Raw genomic sequence first — 24416 nt, 5'->3', positions numbered from 1 at the left:
GTGATGAGACCAGGCTACTTACAGTAGAGTCGTCCAACAGCTAAGTGTGAGGTCACCTTTGTCCCTATACTGTCGGTTAACTCGACAGTACTTGCGCTGTCAATAAGGTCTCAAGGTTATGCTATTACATTCCAAGTGAAACGCACTCCTGATTATGTCGGTGTTGATGAATTTTCTAACCTCCAACCGATGAGGCTGGGGTTCCCGATCACGGGTGAAATTCGGAGCGAGTTCGGCAGGAGAGGTAAACGTTTGGATGAAAGTTGTACTTAAGCCACTGCAGATAAAGAAAACGGTCACGGAGCGCAGCCCGGGGAGAAAAGACCTCTTGGACTATTGTGTAGATATTCAAAAGGCGCGATGCAAGTCTGAAGCAGCTTTTCCACGGAAGCTTCTCGCGTCGGGTATTAGCTGAATCGGAGACCTGTCGGGGGGAATGGGTCAGCCTTGTTTTCTTCAGTGGAATCAGAAAAGATTGGAGGACGACTGCCTAGTCATGTCTCTCCCTTAGCAACCTTAATCGCGGTTTATTGACAAGCGTGGCTAGAACCACCGTACAGCGCTAGTTATGTGCCTCCCGGTGTCGCGAACAATTCAGTCCCCCCGGCGACCATAATGAACCGAAATTTACTTCCAACTATACAGCCGAGAGTAACACTCCTAGCAGGAGGCGGCTGGTGCTGGCTGGCATCTCGACTTCGTGCCTAAAAGGGAGAAAATTCAATTTTCCAGGAACGTAAGGGGGAGGAGATGGGTAGAGTATAGTATTTACTGTCTTCCTCACCTGAAGAAACAGGGAGCGCACGCTGGCGGCTGGTTTTCTCATTCTTGTTAAAAAAAACCATAATAAAATCGTCCATGTTTCATTCTCTCCTGAACTCCTATTTTGGGGGTGTCCTGTGAGCCGGTGATGAGGTGGACACCCTGGGGGGGACTGTTTTCGTAGATGGGAAAGAACTAATTTAACTAATTAACCACGTGTTCATTAGGTGGATAGCGCGCCCGCCCTAGCACGTAGTGAAATAAAGCAACCCCGCCTCCCGCAGACGGGAAAAAATGTCCGACGGACTACTGATACCTGTTTAACAGATGCATCGTCTGACTGACGTGCTGAGTGATTCACCCATTCCCAGACTGACCGACAGCAATCTCTTGTTCGTTCGTTATACATTTCTCGGCGCACAAGACTCTGCATGCGTATATTTTTTCTTCTTCTTAACTTTCAGGTTCACCTAAAAAGCTGAACTTCTAGGCTGTTTCAGGATAACACGTAGCAGAGTAAGCCGTCAGAGGCGAATCACACCTCGGTCTTCGCCGACAGGCGACATGGCGCAGACGGCACTGCGAGCGGATGAGAGCTGCGCCCCGGCTGCGCTGCGGCCGACACAAGACCACAGAGAGAGGAAACTAGCGCTCGGCTGAAGACATCACTGGAGGCGAAAAACCGACACCGCGGCAGTCTCACAACACATTTGTTACAAAGGTGTGAAGCGCCTTTGTAACATCACAACCGTTTAGACCCTGAGCGAATAAACACGAGGACCGCTGGGACGTCCGACCATGGGAAAGTGTTATTGACTTGATGGGGCCCTGATTTCTCGGCAACACAACCAGCACATTTCTTAGCAGTTCAAACCCCTTCCTTCTTCCACTTATGTTTTTTAAGCTGGTCTCAGGCGGATTGGTGGTCTACCCCCCCTCTCTGTCTTCAGTGACTCAGCTCAAAGCAGAGATGAAGGCTTTTAAATTACAGTTGCAGTATTAGCCAAATGAATAATCCATAACGCGGCCTCTCGGCGGGATTACCGAGCGACCCTGCTCGTGGTGCGACAGCAGGGACTTTTACTGCGGGAAATAACCATAGAGCACTTCTGAGAGGGAGCAGGATAGATCTTTGAACGGGTTTTTCTAACCCGGGCGAGAATTCTCTCTGTTCCAGCCTTTCTTTATGGAAAGGGTTCGTGCTTACTTGATCAGTATTCCGGTGTTCTTTAGCCACCCATTGAGTGATTAAGGACCGTCCGGGGAACCCAGAGGACAGGGGCTCTCCCGAGTTCAAGATCTGTGCTTCTCCTGAGCAGGGAAACGAGTCCCCTCCCCAGCCTCACTCCTGAATGAAGAGAAGATGCTTTTAGGAAACACAAACGCTCGATCATTGCAACCAATGAGGACTCCCTGATGTCTTCATTTGTTTCCTCAGATGTTAAGACTGTTGTTTTAAAATGGGGAAAAACACAAACATACAACACTTTAAGTTTAAAATAGGGCTATATTTGTGTTGTTTCCTTGTTTGCCATCATGGGAGAGAAATAGCACCCCTGCCACTGTTTAAAGGTTTGCAAAGACGTTTGATTAAAAACTAGAGAGTTTAAATGGATTTGTTGATTAGAAAAGGTAAGAAAGATTAATTACTTTGGAGGCATGTGTCGAGAGTTTTTGAAAACCAAGATATGGTCACCCTGACATAGGAGAGTTGAACATTTGAACTCTGCGCCTCAGCGGCCTGGTCTTTTGTGGAATACGGAGATTTTCGCGCGGACATGCTGCCATTTCCGCCCACGCGCGTGAAATGTTCATGTTTCAGAGCTTAGCTGGACAGCGCTGGGTGTTTCTCGGAAACGCGCTGCGGGTGTTGGCGGTAGAATCATATTCCCGGGGACCTGAGGCGTGTGTAACAAACAGGACAGCACCAATAGGCCAAAATATGCCCAGTAAATGTACCAACCAGTGGCCTTTGAGTGGATGCGTTATTTGTCTTATTTTGTTGAATGAGCGGTAATTCCGTAGGGTTGTTTCTAAAAGTATCAGCCTGTTATGCTGATTCTCTGCGCTTTGCAGATGCAGAGTTAGGGAAATACATGTGTGCACCCCATCAGTAACACCCTAGTAATTGGAGTGATGATACACTCCACCATCTACTCTAATTGCTCTCTGCAGGGCTGGTATACTCTGTATCCCTTTTAGAGCTTTGATACAGTGTCAGAATTTGCTTTTAGCGGTATAGCTTCGCCTAATTTGTATGGTTGTCATACCGTTGTGTGATTTTCATGTCTTCACTGACCACTACGGACCCTGTAAGCGCACACGGGAGAGAGTGGCGAAGAGGGTCGATTTGTGGAGAGCTGCGTCCTTCCCTACCTGAGGTTTCTGCGCTGCTGAGAAACTGAGAGACCCGAAAGTTTGCCACTGCCCTGCCCTGCCCCTGCACAGAACACATCTGGCGAACATTAATAATTAATAATAATAATTGCTTACGCTCATGTAGCGCTTTTCTGGACACTCCACTCAAAGCTCTTTACAGGTCATGGGGAATCCCACTACCGCCACCAATTCGTCTAGGCTGTAGGTTTCCTCAGCCACGAAACAGCATAAAAAACAAGAGTTTCTCTGACTGATTTGGAGAGGAAAACATTACTCGACCAAGTGACCAAAAACATGCAGAGTGACTGACTGACAAAGGGACCAACTGGCCCCCACTAGCAGAAAAGTATGCTGACCGTCCAAACAACGGCTGACTAAAAGACTGCGATACTGATGTACTTCCTGACTGATTGAAAAAAGTCTGACTTTTAATACCGAAGTCGTGATGCACCCACTGACTGGTGTCCCGACGGACTCACCCATCGCCTGATCAACTGATACTGGCCACCAACTCCCCAGCTGATGGAGAAATGAATGCAATACCAGCTGACACACGTACTGACTTACTGACGTACCGATGGAAGGGACACAAAAATGCCAGAAAATCTGACTACAGTACTGACTGGACTGTAGGACTGTAGGACTGTACTGTAGGTGGGAAATTACTGGCAGGCAGATTGACTGACCAACAGGTGCACTGTCTGACTGAAATGGAATACTAACTGACTGAAATGTAAGGCTAACTGAACGACATTCTGACTGGCTAATAACTCAGAACTATTAAGAGAGAAAATGAGATAATTAAGCAAATGACCAAAGTGAGAAAACAGAAAATCCCATCTTTTGGACTGTGGCGGCAATGTTGTCTGTCAACTTTGACAAATCCTTCCCAATAAACAGAAGACACCTGATGTTTTTTTTTTCATTAGAAATTTATTGCAAATATAGAAATAGATTTTTTTGTACAGAAATCGGGAAGAGAAAGATTGAGTATCATTTTCAGAAAAAGAAAACTGAGCAAACCAGTTTGGTGATTCCTTTTTAACTGCAGATGTTATGTTCTTTTTTTTAAAAAAAAACGTTATTCACAACAGAGAGAAAGAAAGAGAGAGACGGAAAGAGAGAAAAAAATACAGTTATTCAAAGGAAGCCAAAAAAAGTCAGCTGGTTATCTGGCGCAGGGAAATAAACAGGTCTGGAGAATCATTCACACTGATAGGATGCTGTCAACCAAGACATTAGTTGAACTGAGCATGCTCAGCTTGCAGAGGAAAGACAACCGGGTCAAAGTTCACAGGCTCGGAGCACTAAGGAAAAGCCTCTCGCATGTGGCCCTCACAATACCTTCTGACACTGTGTTGGCGTTTCTGGTCTTGGGACCTGCCGACTAACACTCCAGTTGGTTCATTTCCAGCCCAGCAATACGTGGTTTGTAAGACTGGCAACTCCGTTACAATTTGTGGAGCCCACTGATTCAATCATTGTGTCCTACCGGTGTGAACACCTTTTCAACCTCTTAAAAAACACAAAAGGGTGGGTAGCTGAATTCTCGGGATTTAAACTGGAAAAAAGAAACAAACTAGGACTGCGATGTTCACTCCTGGTCGTGCAGGACCAGCAATGCGCCAGGTTTTAAAGGTAAGTTATAATTCTCAATGATTAAAGACTTAGAAATAGTGGCAAGAGATGCCAGTTCAGAGGACATATAACAATAGTTCAGAGTGGACTGCAAATCAGAAGACATGGCAGTCGTCTAGGTGCAGTTGTCATTTTTTTTCATTCACAAATTTCTGCAGTAAATTTGTTTCACTGTAAAATGTGTTGCACTGGTTAAGCGATTTCAAAACACTCCAAACGCAGTTCTCTGAGATGGTGTAGGCTACACTGGGCTTCAAAACCACCCAGCTCTAATGCTGTATCTGAGTGCAGTGTCCTCTGGGCGGGGGCTCAGAATCAGCTGGTGTTTTACTTCGGCAGGTAAGATCATGTCTCCAAAAAGCAGGGAAAGGGGGGGAAATCAAATTTGTTTTGTATTGATCCTTAAGTGTTTTCAGGTAAAACAGCACTCCCAACTAATCAAATTAATTATATGTCATTTACAGGTGCATTATTGAAAGACAATTATGGAAACGACTGAGGTTTATTAAATAAGTATCCAAGGGTAGCTCATTCAAGACACTACACAGCTTACAACAGGGTTCCCTAATCTGTAGCTCCTCCACTCCCCTGTTTCACTACAACCCTCTCCTTCATTGGCGTAAGGATCATAAAAAAAGATCTAGAAGGTATTTTAGAAGCTGGTTGTATCAAAACACTGCAATGAAGCAAGGAGGAAGGTGCCACAGGTTAAGCAGCCCTGTCTACAGGAAGCGAAGTTTTTTCTGGAACCGCAGTTCTGATCAGGTTGACAATTTAGAATGGGACGATAATGGATCATCTTTATTAAAAATAAATACTGTGTCCGGCATCGACACATTCTGTTTTGGTCTTAGGGCCGTGGCAATCAAGCCTGACACCTGGATTCTGTGCCATGACAGGACTTTGACACCTCCCCAACAAGAATCAGATTGGCCCTTGATCGATTAGCGGACCCCGGTGCTGCAGATCACTTCGATCATTAAGGACCGGTGGGAGAGAAGACAAGCCATGGCCTGGAGGCCAGGTGTCGAGGTCGGGCACCCTGGGCCATCCCCTAGGATGCCAAGCCCATATGGTAACCAGGACAGCGTGATGAAGGCACAACGCGATAGTGAGGTCGCACGGCGAGAGCCAGCCAGCTCGGTGAAAATCAGAAGACGGTAGTGCTAAACGTGCAAAGTCATTCAGATTTCCCAGGGCAAGATTTCACAAGGGCTACAGAGACGCCAAATCAGAAGTTATGCGTGAGTATCATTTTGTTTCCGAGTGACTGGTGTGTATATATGCATACTCGGAGATATATCTGTACTATATTTGGCACTTGCTGTCTAGTAGCATCGCAGAGCGGGTCTTCAGCGGACCCTGTCTTTCATTGTATACACTTTACATCGTTTTGCCCCAGTTTTCAAATCCTCTGACGTAGTGAATGCCTCCAAAAGAAGAAATAGGACAGCAGTTATCAGGAGTAGTAAATGAAAGTAATCCACACCCCCCAAAAAAACCAACAACAGAGAAAAATAAATAAGTTGATCTATGTGTCCGTCACGAAAAACGGGACATTTTTTTTTCTGACATACATCCACTCACTGTACACAACGATAAATTTCTGTTCTCATGAAAAATACAGGAAATCATGCAAATATAACACTTTGTTCTCTTTTAATTTTTTTAAATACCTTTCTAGATTTTCAAACCGCTTTTTTTTTCTTTAAACAGATCAGTGCAGAACTCCCCCGCAAACCCCTCCCCCCAGCAAATTCTTAAACCCAACCCCCCCCAGATCCCTCGTTCCCACAAGTCCCCAAACGACGTACAGAACGAGCTTGTAAAAACAGTCGTTTGTTTTTTTTTTTCAGATGTATACAAAATTCACAGATATTTCGCAGGTTTTTTTGTGTTGTGTGTGTGTGAGCAGTGTGTACGTGTGTGTGTGTGAGTGTGGGTTCCTTTTACGTCTCTCCTACTTTCCGAATAAGAAACCAAGAAAATAAATACTGTTTATATATCCCCCCCCCCCCACCCGAGATAGACTGGCAGTGACCCAGACTGAACCTAAGGAATATGGTGCTCATCACAAGAGGGGTGCCGACCGAGCACAAATCTGCCACAGGCCTCAACAGTAAACCCTAACCCTCACCCTCAGCAGAGCACCAGCCCACAGCTGAACAGAATAAAGCTTCTCTAAGCTTCTTGAGCTCTGTCCAGGAACTGGGAGGACAAGGACAGGATGACATGAGGTTCTCCTGACCACAGACAAGCACTTTCCTGTGAGGCTTGGGAGGAGAACGGAGAGTTAGGGATCTCGACGAGGGGACAGGAATGATTACAGAAAGAAAATCACCAACCCTGCTCTCACCCGAGTATCCCATCTGTGCCTTGAAGGCAACTGCGTCCCTAGGAAACTTGCACTATGCCCGGGTAGGAAATGCGCCTGTTAACAAGAAAGAGAATCTCTGCACATCCTCCTGTACTGCACATGTGCGCAATGTCCAGACGTATGTGATACCAGGAGCCCAACAGCGCCGCCTTTGGTTCCACTGTGGCTTGACATTCCGGACAGGAAAATTCCCACCAGGAAGGAAGCCAGCCCGAGTCTGTCCTCATTACGGCCCTCGCCCGTGGAACGTGACATCAACGACCACCGCGTTATCTGCTGGGAGACCTTTCCCCCTGCTTTGGGAAAATTAGGTCTGCACGCGCACAGACTTTGACTGGAATTCGACTCTTTGGTCTGTGGCTTGCTCAAGAGCAGGAGCTGGGCAGGATAATTGCTGGACTCTGCCAGGACCGCAGGGATCACCAGGAGGAATATCCTCAATCCGACAGCGCAAACATTCCAGACACACTGTGCTATCTTTAACTGTAGGTGGATGGGGTAAATGTAGTTCAGGATTAGGCAGACTTCATATTGACGGGATCTGGCTGTCCAGACCAAACACATAACCCTGAACTCAAAGAACCTTAGCACACTAACAATAATGAGAAAAAAAGACACTATACTGTAGCAACAGGGGAAAAAAGTGGTGCAGTCCAAGCACTATGCATACTTTCTACTATCAAGACATAATGGTAAACAATTTCACACCATCTAATGTACTGACAGAGAACAGGGTCGTTGTAATTGCTAAGCAATCCATGCATTGCCTTTAACACCCTATAAATGGAATCGACACTAATTTATTGATGATGGATTTGCAACAATCTACACCTTGTGTTTTATGTCTCATTTTAATTTTATTGTGCACGTTTTCCAAGTGGGTGTGGCACATAAGGAATAGGTATTCCTATATATGCAGAGCTTTGGGATCTTTTGAGAAGAAACACACTATAGAATTGCAGGGGATTATTATTACCATTAGTTTTTAATAAAGAAAAGTGCTGTAAAAGTGCTTTGTATCATATTACGCTCACAAGGTGCTTTTCAGTCTGTTGCTGACCTAGTTGTTCTTGATAAAGGGGCTCAAGAATAAAACTCATTTCCTGATACACTGCCTCATGCACAACCATTCAATGGCATCAGAGCAAATGGTCTTGATAAAAGCCCCTTCATTGTGAAGTTGAAGGCTGTCCTCAGTTGTGTGTGAAGAGGGTTTTTTCTAGATTACCTCCAATTTCCTAACTTTTTAAGCCATTTTACACAGCAGGGAGGGAATAGTGTCACCTATCAGCGTACATGGGCTATAATTGGAGCTCCATTGTTCTGAGCTAATTGCGATCCAGAAGATAAGGGATTAGGAGCAGGATGAGCGACCATTAGGAAGCATGACGGGGAGAACAAGGCATTTAGTCCATCAGACTCCCCTGCTTTCTAACAGCATCAAGCTGAGCTTTTGAAAAACCCTCAGTGTATTAGCATGAATTTAGGAAACTGTAGTCCGATCTGTGAATAATTCTCTGTTAAAGATAAGGCTTTTCTAGCACACTCTCCTTTCAACAGGTTTTCTTTCTGTGCATGCTTGTGTGAGTACTTGCATCTCTGTCGCAGATTCTCCTTACCGTGTAAATCAGGTTAAACTGGCAATTGACTTGTTGAGGCCTGACATACTGTACACTGACACGCACAAACACAGCTCAGACGAGCCTCTGACAGACCGTCCACAGCTGTCAGCGAGTGCTCAGAAACATCCCTCCCTCGTCCACGTGCCCTGCTTTCCGAATCTGAATGACGCCGGGCAGAACGAAAGAGCCGGAGAGAGAGAGACGGAGAAGGAGGCGAGATATAGGGAGATGTGAGAGAGGGAAGATGGAAAAGGAGATGACAGGAAAAAAAAATAGATGCACTTTCCTCTTGGAGGGGAGGACTGCCCACAAGCCAGGGACACATTCTACCCCTGAGATACCAGGAGGTTTTTCCGATTTCGTATAGCTAAACGGCACAGGCCAACGCAACACGGTTTTCAAGGAAGAAAAGGAGACAGCTGACCCTGCAGTTTCCGGATTTCAAGTGCTGACCAACGGGACTCTCTCTGAAGCCCGCAACCCGTCTTCCAGCATGGGAGAGACAAGCCTGCATGCTTTCATCCACTTCCTTTCAGCTTACAGGCACCTGAGCGCCAGGGCATCAGGCCGGAGGACTTGGTGCAACTGTCACTGACAGCACTAAGTTGGGAGGCACTGTTCTACGGAGATCCAATAAGATGCAATGTGATGCCTGTTGCCACAGTGCTGCGCAACCCACAGACACAACCAATTCTACGACACTTCTTTACAAGAACCCCCATTAAAGCCAGGTTAGTGGCACAGCCCCGGTTTGGAACCAGCAACCCCCGACGTGCCCGGCAGACCTCCACCAAGGATCCGACTCGACTTCGGCTCGAGCGACTTTCGCGAAGGTGACCGTTCTTGGCTTTGTTGTCCCTGCGGAAGATCCAACAGGATGGGGGCGATCCCGGTGTTCTAAAAGAGAGTCGTTTACTCTTTCTGCGGGGGCTCTTAAACGGGCACGCTGGAAGATTTATGGCCCGCTTGCCGACTGAAGCGTGTTGTTGTCTCGCGGGGAAAGAGAAATTGCGGGTGAAGTCGGCGCGGAGGTGAATGATTTATGAATACGGGCGCGGGGTGTCCTCTCGGCCCATGAGCTCGTCTCTCAGCGATCACCAGGCAGCATGGCTTCACGCACAATTAGGGCTGGCTCTGTTTCAACGGCCTCTAACGAAACACCCCCCCCCTTCACAAGTTCACCAGTCGGCTTCAGCCCAGTCTGGGACCTCAGCAGTCTGGATGGGGGGGGCGGCAGGGAGTGTCTCAGTGTGAGGGGGGGTGGGGGGGTCCCCAATTCTTCACTGTGAGAATGACCCAGATTTTCTAGGTCTCATGAACTACTTAAGACCTGTAGAGAATTACTGAATTGTTTTACTAGGGCTTTTGACCCAGCTTCTTTCTATTAATTAGCTGTTGGTTTTTGTGTTAGGTAGCACTCATACTGGTAAGGGACAAATATATAATACGATGCTTGCATTAAGAATGAAGGCTGCAGCAAACTGACTAAACGTAAGTCTGAAGCTTAAATTGCAGAAATGCCACTGGCTTTAAACTGGCGGAAGACCTTAATTCTTAAGCTATCTAATGCGGAATTAAATGAGCAATTTCCAAGAAAATGTTTTCGATCAACAGGTTTGCGTTCATTATCGCAGGTGATTTCTGATTTCTTGTCAAATTAATTTAAGATATAAAAATAAAAAATGGCATCCTTTAATGCACAGCCCCGGCGATTATTTTTTCGGACCTGCAACAAAACAAGTTTTCCAGATTCCATCCTGCGTGTAGAAATAATTGCATTTCGTTGTGGGTGTAATGAGTATGGTGATTTTCACTAGTTTTTGACTGGGCAATTCAATGTGAACGTAAGGACAGGATACATTTTCTAAAAGATGGTTGCTTTTTGCAGTAGACATGCATTATTTTTAAATCTTTCAATAATCAGGAATGTACACAGCTGGCACCTCTGCTCATAGCAAAGCACATCTTCATTTCCGGCTCGGGGAATTACAGTGTTAAATCAAGCCTCAGCTGTTTTTTACTGTCCAACACGAATCTTAATCTTAATCTTTGTCACCATGACGAAAATGTGGGATGTCTCAAATGGAAGTGAGTCCGAAGCCGCCCTTTCAAACTGCAGTCATAATTTTGTAGTGCATAATTCACTCCAAAAGAGATACTATCAAAGAACTGGATTTTCGTTCGATTAGCTCGTAGGCATGATGGGATACTTTTTTGTTAAAAAAGGCCTACCCCAGCCTCATGCCGGACAGTAGTAGACAGCTGAGGATCGATTTGAAACTGTAACGCCAGGTGACAGGCAGCTGCTCTTTGTCCAAAACTGTTGCCACAGACTGAGCCAATTAATCTAGAGGGTTTAATTACGTAAAGTAAGAGAGACTGAGCTGGAATTAAGCCAGGACTTCTAGTCCTCTCAACTGTCCAGCAGGAAATTTCACCACAAGGAAATCGTGACCTCCGAGAGATGGGGCACCGATCAGGAATTTCCGCACCCTTCTGAAACGCGACAGATAGCGCCTCCTGCTGGACCACCAATGCCTACGCATGCTCCACAGCAAGCCGATGTTCCTGCGCCATTTCTAAGCCGTCCCTGGCCTAGACAGCGCAATCGGAATTTCAGTGACGGAATTCACGTCTTCCAGCACTGCTCCGACAACGGCAGAGAGAAACATTCAGACCTCGAGCAGGGAAATGGGACAAATGTGATGTTACTCCCATTAACCCTTTAAACACAAATGTGACGCGGATGGATCTATGCTATAATATCTTTCTGTATCCTGACAGGGCAAACACTATTGGAAAGGGACTTTTCTTCGGATATGCTTTTATTGCACCGGTTCCTAGTGAATGATTGGTAGCCGAGTCTAAAATACATCCAAAGCAAGAAAAAGACCATCGATCAGTCCTCTGATGTCCTTCTAGATCAGCTTCAATGAGCGACCCCTGGAAGCACAGCGCAGTGCCTGTGCTGGAGAAAGACAGTTTTCAAAAATAACGCATTACAGTTCCATTACAAGTTACCTGTGTAAGGGATGACTTTTTAACAGTGGCGCCAACTCAGGGCCAAATACTGGCAACCGTCACAGGAATCAATGACGTCTGTGTACAGGTGATGTGCAGAGCAGCTCCTTATCTCTTAAAAGTGATTTCCCACAAACTATTATGCATTTAAAAGAGTAAATGTACATTTAAAAGTGACTGGGAACTGCAGGATGTTAGCTCCCTTTCCCCAGCACTGTGTACGAGTCTGACTGGTGTGCCTCGGTTTTAATAAATTAACAGCCCACTTGGCTCCCGTCACGTCTCTCACAAGCCCAGAGGATTCCCCCGATTCCTCAGCTATGAAGTGGAGTGAACTGTAAGCCATCACGGGCTCTCCCCCAGCTGGCACCCACTCAGAATACTGGGCCGAAGAGAGGCACAGTGGGTAAAGTACAAGCATGACACAACAGCAGCGCCAACACTTGAGCTTCAGCTCCTGAGCTCTCAGCGTGGCGGCAGGGGGCACCGCTCCACACCGCCACACTGAAGGTGGGCTTCAGAGCGACAAGCACAATCTGCCTGAGAGCACCTTGACCACTCAAATCAAGGTGTTTCTGCCCAAACCTTCAAGACCTTGTCTTGAACCTTCACTCAAGTCAAGATTCCAGTGATCTTCAACCAGGTTGAGACTCCTGGACTGTGGCTCTGGAGGACCAGAGCAGGCAAGCCCCAGGTTTGAGGGAAACAACCAGAGCTCTCCCTCCGCTCCCTAGTTTACCCAAACAGTATGGGGATGCATCCCGCTAAATGAAACAGTTTTCACCACAAACGCCTTCCTTGTTGGGCAGCAACATGGAGTAACGGTTGGGGAGCTGAAAGGGTCACAAGATCATATCTCAGTAAGCTGGTGTATCCTTCACTAAAGCCACTTCTCTCCTAAGTGGGCCTGTAGGTGCCCTGCTGTATGAAGCAATAGTCTCTTGGTCCTCATTGCAAACAAGAATTGTATTTGTCCGCTGTTGATTTCTCTGGTTTCACAGAGGAATAGAATGTTTTTTTTTTTTTCCCCAAAGCTTCACCTGAAAACCATCGCACAATAACGGCCCCACCACCAACTTTCGGCCTTTCGCGGTTTTCACGGCTGTTGTGAACCGGGCCCGACGCGGGTTCGAACCTTCGGATCGCTCGACAACCTGAACCGAGTTGCTGCCCGTTGGGCGGATAAAAAGGCTCGACTCAGTCCAGGCCCAAGTTTCCAGTTCATCCGGAGTTTGAATTTGAAAACAAATAAAGAAACATGGAGAGGGAGTGGAAAAACACACCCCAGTATTCATAATCCCCAGTGCCCAGAGGCCAGACCCTCTGTCATGTTGCCACCCACCTCTTCTTTAATGACTAAACCATCTGGGACCCACTTCAATCAGAGCATGAATCAATGAATCAATCAGTTCATGAATGAATCAATGAATCAGTTGGTGCATTCATGAATCCACCAGTTCATAAGTGAATCAACGCATCACTCAGTGCATGAATGAATCAATTAATGAATCAATCAGTTCATGGAGGAAGCAATGAATCAATCAGTTCATGAATGAACCAATGAATCAATCAGTGCATGCATGAATGAACCAATTAGTCCACCACTAAACAAATCAGCTTCTCTGAGACAGCCTCGTTTGAAACTCAAACCCTAATGATCATGAAGACTGATGAGGGTTTCCACTTGTGAGGTGTGTGAACAGTGCTCTGGACCCCTTTAAATTCTGCAGCCTGGGATCGTTAACAGTGGGTCCCTATTAAGGATTATACCACCTTGACCACCACGCCTTACATTTTGATGAAGTGATGACTGTCATCAACCATGGTCGTGACAATTATTTAAGGCATCTGGAATTTTCCGAAGCTCCATCGGCCTCTAAACGACAGGAATAAAATCATGTAGCGTCTTTGTAATTTCAAATTAATGCTCCCGTGAGAACTATAGAACACTGACAGATCTTTCTACCTTATCCACAGCTTTAAATTAACACTCCCATCATCAGACTTATTAAAAAAAAACGGAATCAGAACTCTAGCTCATGCACAGTTTCCAAATTAATACTCCCGCTATCAAATCTGTAGATCACTGTTTTTTTATGTAACTTCAAATTAGCACTCCTACCATCAGCTTTGTAGAAGGCTTGAAAGAAATAGTCGAACTCAGCTGTAGCTTCCAATTAACACTCCCAGCATCATCAGTTCTGTACAACGCTGAAAGAAATCTGCAATTTCAAACACCCCCAACCTGAAAAAACAGACCCAGTTACTAATAAGAGAAAAACTGAACGATGCCCAAACAACACAACTTCTTTTCATGTTAAACATCCTATATATATATATCCCTCTGCATATAGAAGCCTATATCCCATCCCTTTCAAGAAGGACGGATGGTTTTCAATCCAAATAAATGAAAAAAAATACAATAAATATCTGTGTTCTTTTCTGTTCCGTTGACTTTTCAAGTTTCGCTGCTTCGCTATCGCCTTGACGTTTTTATGTATTCTCAGGTGGGGGGCACTTTTGAAAACCATTTTGTTTGTAAACATAGAGAAATCACACCCCACCTCCTCCCTCCCTCCCTCCCCGCAAGAGTCCCTCGCTTTTTTGTGTCGTGCTTGGTTGTTGTGGGTGTTGTTGTTTTCCTGTGTGTTGTTCAGTCGGACGGTCAGGTTGGTTGATGTGCGAGTTCCGAGTTCGTCACAGTTTACCTCCGGTAACGACGCAGGGGGCTCAGCGCGTGGCGGGGGAGCGAGGGGAAGTGCCGGCTGAAAACGTCCCCACCGCGCGCGCGCGCCACGCCCGGTACTACGTCACGCGTTGCGCCGGCCGACGTCCCTTTCCCGAGATGCGCAGGCCCGCCGGCTGCTCCGGTCCTCCTGCTGGAGCGCTTCTGCCCTTCACGCCGTGTAGTCGCCGCCGGTCGTCAACAGCAATCAACGCAGGCGATTCGTTTGCCAGGGACGCGACTAGCAATTTCACGGCAGTTCAAGATTTTGTTAACTAGTGGGGGAGAAAGAAGGGGGGTGTGGCTGGCTTTCAGCAATACGACTGTAAACATAGACGAGGGTTATAAATAAATGGTTTCAGCTCAGACATCAGTCATATCAACAAGGCTTTGGGATGAAGCCTTTTCTTTTGCACGTGATGGGCCGCCTCCCCCTCGATAATTAATTCCTGCCGCCATTCGCTCGTTGAAAGTGTGTTCTCTCCTGTAGCAATACAGGGGCACTTTAGCAGTTCAGGTGGGGAGCTGCGTCAATAGGCTGCAAAGGAACGAGTAAGAGGTTTATTCCCTGCTGAAAACAAAACGGAGAAAGCACAACGTTTCGGCTGTGGAGTCTTCTTCAGGTGTGAAAAAGACCCTCACGCCCGAAGAAGGCTCCGAAGCCGAAACGTTGTGTTTTCTTTCTTCTCTTTCCAGCAGGGAATAAACCTATGACTTGTTCCTAGTGACTTTTTAATCCTATTGTGGTCTCGGAGTTGCCAAACGTTGTTTTTTTTTTGTCGTTATGGTTGCGCCTCATTAAAGCACGGGCTGTGTATTAAAAGATTGCGTCTGACGTCAGTCGGCAGCAAATCTACGCTGACGGCTTGCGCAGCGCGGGGGTCTCTGCATCCCGTTACGTTAAACGGAGCGAGAACAACGCTGATTATCCCAACCCGACAGGCTGACGAGCCCAGGAGCCCAGGTGAGCGACGCGGTATCACACCGCGTCTCCCTTCCGGCTTCGCCTTCCGAAGAGGTGGAAAAATCGTTTGAATCGAGCAAGGCAGGACGCGTTTAAAGTCCGCGATCCTTCATCCAGCAGCCCACAGGGTGAGCATCGTATTTCATGACCTACGTAACTCATGGAGTGGAGCTAAAGAGTAAAGCTAACAGTATAATTATCTTCTGGTAGTGTTGCACCTGAAGTACACCATAGTGCTGCACTGTTATGGAGTAGGTCACACTGCTACTGGGCTTTCTACAAGGGAAGTGATGCGATCAACAGCCAAGACTAAACACAGATGGCAGCACCACACGGACGTCCAGCACTGTGTGTATCTTGTAATACTGCACGTGCTTTGGTTTAGGAGTAGTGTCACACCCTACTGCATTGTCATCTAGTTGGGTTTGGCGTTTGGACAACCACACTTGGACAACCAAGGGAGAAGTGGAACAGGCCGCGCTTCCCCGACGCGGTCAGGGTAGATCACCCGCTGCGTAGGATACGACAGGCGGGAGAGGCGTACTGTAGATCCGCCTTTACTCAGTGTGACCGTGGGTCACTCTAGGGGTGACAGGCCCTCTTCCTGCTGTGCCTCAAAGCTATGGAATTCTGGCCCTAAGGATATTGGAATCACTTTCCCTGAGCTCTTTCAGATCCGGGCCCCAAATCTTTCTGTCCAGAAGGTCATTCTTAATTGGCGACTGTGTCTGCTGCCTGCCTCTTCTACAGCATTTCGGAGCCTTTGTGTTTCTATGTGCTAATTTTGTCATTGTTACTGTTTTTGTCTGTTTTAAACGGTTTTTTTTTTTACTCTTCCTGTAAAGTGCTCGGATAAGATGCTTTTAACGGCCCTATATAAAACATTGAATCGTTACCTGCAATGGCTAGGAATTGCTGTTGTATTCCGAAATCTACACGCGAGGCTGTTGGGGTGCGCTTACGTCAGGCATATTCTGTAGTAGGCCATAGAGACGCCTAGGAATAACACCTGGGGTACCACAGCGCAGTGAACAAGACAGGTCTCAAAACAGCTTAGACCGGTCTGTTGATGATGATGATGGCTGTACTGAACTGCAATTAAAAATCCTCAGTTTTGCTTTCAAATGGAAAGGCTCTCTGCGCACCTCTTTGCCCAGCAAAAAAACAAAGAAATAACACTTTGAAGGGCTGTGAAATTGCTAGCGATCCTGCCAGGAATACATTGGCAGCCGTTCGCGATGAAAAAGGCTGGCAACGAGTCTGTAGCAGCGATCGGAGCCTGCTTTCTCCACCAACAACAGCTCCTTTTAAGATCGTGGGTAAAGATACAGGAGGAGAAGCCGATTAGCTCGGTTAAGAGCACACAAAAGGCCACAGAGGAGATGAATCCTGCTCGTTTGGGCGGCCCCGCCGGCGCGGTGCAGCTTGTTCTCGAGCTGGGAGGGGGGGGGGTTCATCTTGCGCACGCGGATCGGGGTTCCTCGACGTGGAGGCGCGGACCCGAGAAACCCGCTGTGGTGCCTCGCCGGGGCTGATGGGAGCCGCGGGCGACCCTTGCAGGGAGGCGGCGGGAGGGGCCCCAGTCCGCGCAGTGGCTACCGCGCCAAGCTGCCAAAGGCCAGCACCCGTCCCCCCCCAGAGCCACAGCGGTATAGCGGGTCCGGTCCTGGTGTTCGCCTCTCGTAGGCCCCTGTTCAGCTTGAATACAGCCCTTCCCACCACCACCCCCTCTCCCCCCAGTATCTTTCCCAGTGGAGGAGCTGGAGGCCTGTGGATCTTGAGAAGAGGACCTTTGGCAGCACAGGTTTAACGGTGGGGTGGCCGGACTGGTCAGTTGCTCTGGAGTGGAGGAACTAGGAACCGGATCGAATCAAAGCTTTGATCCGCCTGCCGGGAAGCAAATTCCCAAAGCCCACATCCTGACTAGCGGCGGTGACGGTGTGTTTGGCAGTTTAGGACTGGCCGAGGGGTGGGGTGGGGTGGGGTCAAAGTTGTGATTGAATCTAGTCCCAGGGCAGGTGTATCCAGGGCTCAAATGATCCCCCCCCAGTAAATAAAAAGAGATATGACCACGTAGGGCCACCTGCTCTTGGCAGGAATTCCTTCCCAGATCTGCTTTCTGAGCGCTGCGAAGCTCTTTTCCCTGAGCCTAAAGCAAAACCAGTGCATAAACAACCCCCTCTCTCCCCCCATTCACCTCTATTCCCAAGGCAAACCCACGGTCTGTTTCTCTGGCTAATTCCTTTCGTGAAGCAATAAGCACGCCTTTGGAACGAATGTCTCCACTTTGCAAAACCAGGCAGAACTAACCCTTCCTTACAGCTGGAGAGAGTGGCTCCTCTTTAAGAGATGTTCAGGTGAGAAAATAGCCGAGGACTCTTTGCGTCAACTTCAGATGTTTGAGATTTAATCAGGAAGCTGGCGAGGTTCAAGGGTGGGTGTTCGCTTTGACAAATTATTGCGGGGAATTACTTTTATCAATAGTAGCTGGTTGCCTAGTGAGGCAATCGTGCTCTCGCCTAAAGAGGCAGAGAGAGGCTATGAATCTTTCAGAGTGTCACCATTATTTAACATCCCTGCCTCCGTTTATGCGAAGGAATCTCTCAGGGCACAAACTGGGTATTACACTCTTCTTTGCAATTTCAAATGGCCGTGAAACTGCCGATCCTGTCAGCAGTAATCTGACAAACTGGAAAATTTGCCATCACATATTGACGGCAGGGTTTGCTCGCATGTTTGCCAAGCGAGGACACTGTCAAAGGCTGGTAGCTCTACCTGTACACCTCTATTTGAAGGAGAGCGGAGTTTGCAGTCTCTTCCCATGTCGTGCATCAGTGCCGTTTGCCTACAGAGAGTTGTTTATATCGTAGTTGGCTTGTGCAATCTTCCTTGCCTTGAGCTGTACTCTTCATTTTCCCTTAATTCAACCCGAGCCCTGAAGCTCACAAAGACTCCCAGCCGTGCCTCTCTCATCTCACAGGTGACCTTGCTGATTAGCTGCTCACTGGGCATGGAAGAGCAAAGAAGAGAGAGCAAAAACTCGCTATAAAATGAAGCTAATTCTAGGGACGTCCAAAAATTCCTCTTGACTCTTTAGATCACACAACGAATTTAACAATTTTGTCAGCATGGTGTCCCTGAACTTAATCTACTTATTTTTATATGGGAGAAGACCCAGAAATGGGAAATCTTTAGTCTGGGATGTCAGACATCCTACCCCTGCTTCCCTGACTACATCCTTCCTTGGGTAGAGCTCTTCCCTGAGGTACGATTGCAGGTTTAGGAAAACAAATCTCCCAGTTTTTACTCCCTGCAATTACTTCTCTGAAATCTTCCCTTTGAGAAGCTTCAGGTGATCAGCACCTCACCAGAAATGTGGATTTAAGCGCATTGGAGATAGAATTGAAAAGTAAACTTGCTTAACTGGCTTTTCAATGTGCAAACTCACTGGCTGCAAAAGAGGTATATTTACAGAATTCCATCCCGTCTTCATGTGTTATGTGGGCAGGTCGCAAAATCAATGTCGGAGAACTGTAAAGCACACATGTAATGCAACCCAGGACAAATAAGGAGGAAAACAGCAGAGATGAAATCTGCTTTGTGACAGTTCCTAAAGGTGAAATTGGGAAAATCTGGAGGTGAGAACCCGATTAATTTTGATCAAATCTGGAAGTGTTAATTGCATCAGCATCCCTTGGGGGCACCCGCTCAGCTAATTGCTAATTAATTTGCTAAAGGAGCTGGCTGCAAATGAAAGTCTGACCTATAAAAAAAAAATTCTCGTTTTTTCAATTTGTGTCTGGGTTGTTTTCGTTGTGTGGCTTTATATAGGATGCAGAATTAGGCCGTTCTCAAAAGCGCAAATGAGTTAGACGGGTGGCTTTCGCGCATGTAGCTCTTCATGCCTCAAATGAGGAAGGCTCCATCAGTGAAGCCCCAACCTATAATAGTAACTAATGAACTGCTGCATCACTGCACTCTCTCATATAGGCAGGAGGTTAACCCAGGTAATGGGTTGTATGGGGTGGTAAATTGCCAGCTTCAGGCACGGCTTTTCTTTATAGTAGATTTTCCATCAATTTGCTTTGCTTTTGCCGATTTCTCTTGTGGGGTGTACCATGCTTTTACTGCGAAACCAGTACACGAGTGTCGCACGGGCCTCATTGGTATTTATAACGGCAAACCAGGATGCTGTAAAGCACAGGGAGAGCAAGGCAAAACCTCAAGATACAACGGATAAACAAATCACGGACGTGGTCCCATAAAACAAAGAGAAGTGAATTTACCACCATCAACAGCCGTCTCATCTTTCCCGTCTAGTTCAGGTATGGCTCTCTCTGCCTAGGGTTTTCTGTAAGGGGGCCAGGTTGGAGGTTGATTTAGCTTCTCAGACTTAGCAGAACAGCACTGACTTCCTCTACTCTGGGAAGCGACATCCTTTTGTGCATTTGTCATTATTTTTAAAGAGCAGAATTCAATGAAAAGGACAGGAAGAGATCTTTGGTTTTGGTTTGGGTTGGGATTTGTCAACTCAATCCTATAGGCGGCGTTGGCGCCCACACTGGAAATTTGCACAAGCCTACCAGTTCCTGTCTTTGTTGACTACGGACAACCTGATGTGTATTTACCAATAGCAACCCCTGGGCTTTCACCACATTTAGAAAAAAAAAACTTTTTCCACCATGCTCAATTTGCTCTCCCATTTCTTTCAAATCTCCTAATACTTTGAACACCATACGAAAACGTAAGGAACACTATACCTCCCTGGGCCCTTGAGCTGTTAGCCCATCTGATCAAAAACCACACCTTTCGTCTTTGTCAGAGGAAGCTCTTGAGATGTCTCTGCAACCTTGAGCTGGAACTTGAATGAAGTCATCCCTAATTCTTTCAAATTGTTAGCATGTTCAAACCTCGTCCGCGGGGATACTCTTAAAGGGGTATTCTGGGCCGTTTATGGGATGTTTCATAAGGTCCTTGAGTTTTGTCTAATTAGGGAGAGAAACACAGAAAGGAAAAGAAGCAGCAAATGAAGCATGGTAGTAAATTTATCATGAGTGACCCACAGAGATTGGACTTCTGGGAATATGGTCCCTTAGTGTTGGACATGTGCCCATGGGTATTTACGCTCTTGAAGGATATGTTTGGTGGGACTGTTCTGTACCTCCCTGTTGTCCCTACACACACCTGACCTTGTTCCTCCACTGCCTCCCCGCTTTTGTCTAAGAAAGGGTCTCTATCGGCTCCTTTCCTTCTTGGAAACAGCCCCACCCCCTCCACTCCTCCTCCCCATTACAGCTTCTGTTGAGCCGACACCCCCTTCCAGTAATCCAGGATGTCATGCAGATCCTCATCCTTGGCAAACTGGACTTTCTTGCGCAGCGCATGCCCCGCCGCCACGTAGGACGCCTCTTCCCGGGGGCTCTTCCTGTAGGGGCGGAAGCGCTCCCAGATCTTCAGGGTGCTCTCAGAGGAGTACTCGGGGCTGGAGGAGTAACCAGAGTAGTGATGTCGGGGCGAGAGCTGAGAGTAGGAGGCCGCGTCCCGTTTGGAGCGTGTCAGGGGCTTGAGGAAAGAGGCCTTCTGGGAGGAGGGGGAATCGGAGGAGCCCTCGTAGTAGAGCGCAGGGAAGGAATGGCGGTGCTCCGAGCAGTGGTAGGCTGGCCCCACCTCCAGGTGCTGCTGGATGCCAGCCCCGGAGCTCCCTCCCCCTCCCCCGCTCCCCCCCACAAGAGGCAACTTCTCCAGGGGCTCCCCACAGCCCAGAGGACTCCCTTTTTCGGTGTACTTGCAGGAATCGGGGCTGCGGGGTTCAGGCACATCCAGGCTGAAGACCCGGGCACTCTTGATGGACCCGCTGGAGGAGACGCTGCAACGCTTCTTGACCGATCCCAGGACCACGACCGCTGCGTCGGCACTCAGCTGCCTCTGGAGGGGCCTTGATGAGGAGGAGGCAGGAGGGGGGTCCCGGTAAGGCGGTGAGAGGAAGCCCCCGCCACTGATGCCCACACGCTCTGAGAGCGGGAGGACCAGAGGAGCCATGGGTGGAGGGGGAAGCTTTGGGGAGGCGATGATCTGGCCGGAGTGACAGGCTTCCGACATGCTGGAGGAGACCGGGATCAGCCCGCGGGTTGAGGAAGAGGAGGAGCACGGAGGCAGCTGGGGTGGGGGGGACGTGGCACCTGGGGGGCCTGAGGCTGCCGCCGCCGCCGCCGCCGCCGCCGCCGCCACGGCCACCGAGTCCAGCTTGAGTGCATCGATGCAGTTGTTGATGATCTGGTTGACTTTGTCCACCTCCTTTGCGATGGTGGAGATCTCGGAGGCCGAACCCTGGCCGTCCTCTTCCGAGTCCTCCCCGGGATCGGTTCCCTCATCTTCCCGTGGGTCATCCTCCCCCATGCCCCCTGCTGCTCCCCCCCCTCCTCTCCTCTCCGACCCCTCCCCAGACCCAGAAGTCCGCACATCCATGTAGTTGCCCTTTGTAGCGGCCATGGCCTCAGAGAAAGCCGAGGCCATCTTCTCAGCTTGGGGGATGGCGGAGAGTCGGGACGAGCAGGTGTTGCCCGACCCCTGGTGCATCCCAGAGCTCGCAGAAGAGGAGGCGGGGATCTTGCCATGATGGTGTTGATGGTGCACTTGGTCATGGAGCTTCTGCATGGCCGAGGGGTCACCCGATGCTGCCGCAGCGACAGCTGCTACAGCCTCTGGTCCGTATCTCATCTCTAAGATTGTCTTTTTGACGCTGATGGACTTCTGTTTCTCCTCCTGCATGCGGCGCTTGCGCAGGCAGTAGTAGACCAGCCCCAGCACAATGACCATCCCAAAGAGGCAGCCCAGTATGGTCATAATGTAGTGTGTGGTGGTAGAAGGACTGGGCCGCATGTCATCTGGACTTGGCAGGCGAGTGGAGAAGAAGACGCAGGTGTGGTTAAATCGCTGCTGGTTGCGAATGGAGGCCACACAGAAGGTGTAGTTGGTATGTGCCTTGAGCTTGTTCAGGGTGATGATCTCCTTTGCCTTCTTTAGGTTCATCACGTCAGAGACGTAGCTGTTGTTGTACTGCACCAGGATGTACATCTTGCTGTAGGGCTTGGGGATATGGACCAGGAGGGAGGCAGATGAGAGTGACACTTGCTGAACCTTAAGGGTAAGGTTGGGGGAACTGCTTGAAGGGGGCGTTGTGAAGACCTGAAAGGTCCTCTCTGTTATATAACTACTCCCAGAACCCTCAAAATCTGGGGTAGTGGTAGAAATTTTGGACATGACCCCATCCCGGCAAGCGGAAGCCAGCATGGTCCTTGCATTCCGGCCATGTCCTGGCAAAGGGCTTAGCAAGGGGTACCCAAAGAAATCACGAGGTGTCTCACACTGCAGTCGGTCATAGGTGTGGGTCACGTTATTAAAGGCTTCCAGCCAGGTCAGGAAGCTATAGAGGTCACAGCCGCAGTGGAAGGGGTTGCCGGCAAGTTCGCACACCATCAGCCGACTGAGCCCAGTAAAGGTAGCAGGGTCCAGGCGGGCCAGTTTGTTGGATGACAGATCCAGGCTGGTCAGACTGGGACACTCCCAGAAAGCATTGGTCGAGATGACTTCAATAAGGTTGTGCTGCACAAAAAGACACTGCATGCGCCCTAACCCCCTCAGCATGCCCTCGGTCAGGTTGGTGAGCTTGTTGTAGCCCAGCTGTAGGACTTGGAGGTTGGACTGGCCTGCAAAGGCCCCATCCTCGATGTAGGAGATCTCATTCTTGGTGAGGTTGAGGTCGGTGAGGTTGGTGAAGCGGCTCAGGGAGCTGAAGAAGACGGCCTTCAGCTTGTTCTCGTTGAGCCGCAGGTCGTGCACGGTGTTGTTGATGTGCTGTGGGATGGTCTCGTACGGGGGCTGGTTCTGACTGCAGATGGCCAGCCAGACGTAGCCCTTGTCCCCCTCGATCAGCCAACAGTCAGCTCCAGCAGGAGGGGGCAGGTGCAGGAGGGAGGGGAGCAGGAGGAGGAGGACCGGGGTAGCCGAGGCAGAAAGGTGGAGGAAGGGGCTTCTGAATCTTTTAGGCATAATGGGGGGCTTGTGCTTCAGCAGGAGGATGAGTCAAAGGCAGGGCAAACAGGGAAGGAGTCTAGATGGGATTACAGTATGACGTGAGGGGCACAGAGAGAGGGAGCAGGGAGGGGACAGGGGAGGGGGCTGTGTGAGGAGGAAGGGGGAGTGAAACTGGGGGGCTGATGCGGGTGGGGTTGGCGCTTTTTAAGAGAAGGCTGATCACAGGTGATTCGTTGGCATGGTGGCTAGCAGTGTGCCCATCTTGGGTATCTCTGGGTTGGGCTAAAACATTGGGTATTACAGGCCTTGTTCATGGCTTCTTTCTTCTCGCACCGATTCGTCTTCTGCCTTCGGATCTTCACCCCTCAGCTCCCCTTTCTCAGCTGCCCGGGCGGAGAGCAGAGTTGGAGCAGAAAAAGAGGATTCTGCAGAAAGAAACGACAGACATTTTGGGTCATCCGCTCGGCCACAGCAGCCAATACCCAGCATTCTCAGACAGAGACGAAAAGTGGACGCTCTCGCTCGACAGCGTTCGGATACCAGTATCCTAGATTTGTACAGTAAATGTTCCGACTTGAGAGGGATGAAAATAAGAGGTCAGATCTAAAAGCGAAAGAAGACCAAGCTTCACCCAAGTAGTCACACACCGCAACTTTAAAAATAACCTTGTCTTTATCCGATCTCTCCTGCACCACATTTTGATCCGCAATTTTCTTAAGTCGATTTCAGATGTTTTTCGCTTCTGCCTCTGTCATTTGCTGCAGGCATGCTTTTTATAAAATTATTGGGCCTGCCTTTTATTTGTCACTGCGCCCTTGTGATATGTGACTAATATTTTAGGGGTTGTGCAAGTTACTACTTCATGAGTGCCTTGGAGCCACAAGGCACCAGTGA

The 24416-nt window shown here is 48.5% G+C and overlaps 1 protein-coding gene across 4 annotated transcripts in view; it reads right to left on the bottom strand.

Annotated features, from left to right (window-relative positions):
- Positions 1–24416, bottom strand: part of LOC102690345 (protein phosphatase 1 regulatory subunit 29) — a 125298-nt gene that overhangs the window by 13731 nt on the left and 87151 nt on the right. For 3 of the 4 annotated variants that reach the window (XM_015359533.2, XM_015359530.2, XM_015359534.2), the window contains exon 3: positions 20778–23947. The exons of the other annotated variant lie outside the window; for it this stretch is intronic. In XM_015359533.2, coding sequence (XP_015215019.1) covers positions 20778–23537 — 2760 coding nt within the window. In that variant the 5' untranslated portion in view covers positions 23538–23947. Of the gene's footprint in view, positions 1–20777; positions 23948–24416 lie in introns of those variants that run through there. 4 annotated transcript variants of the gene reach the window in all.

Source organism: Lepisosteus oculatus, chromosome 12 (genome assembly GCF_040954835.1).
Source record: "Lepisosteus oculatus isolate fLepOcu1 chromosome 12, fLepOcu1.hap2, whole genome shotgun sequence".
In the NCBI taxonomy this organism is placed as follows: domain Eukaryota; kingdom Metazoa; phylum Chordata; class Actinopteri; order Semionotiformes; family Lepisosteidae; genus Lepisosteus; species Lepisosteus oculatus.
This window is presented reverse-complemented; position numbering and strand designations above follow the sequence as displayed.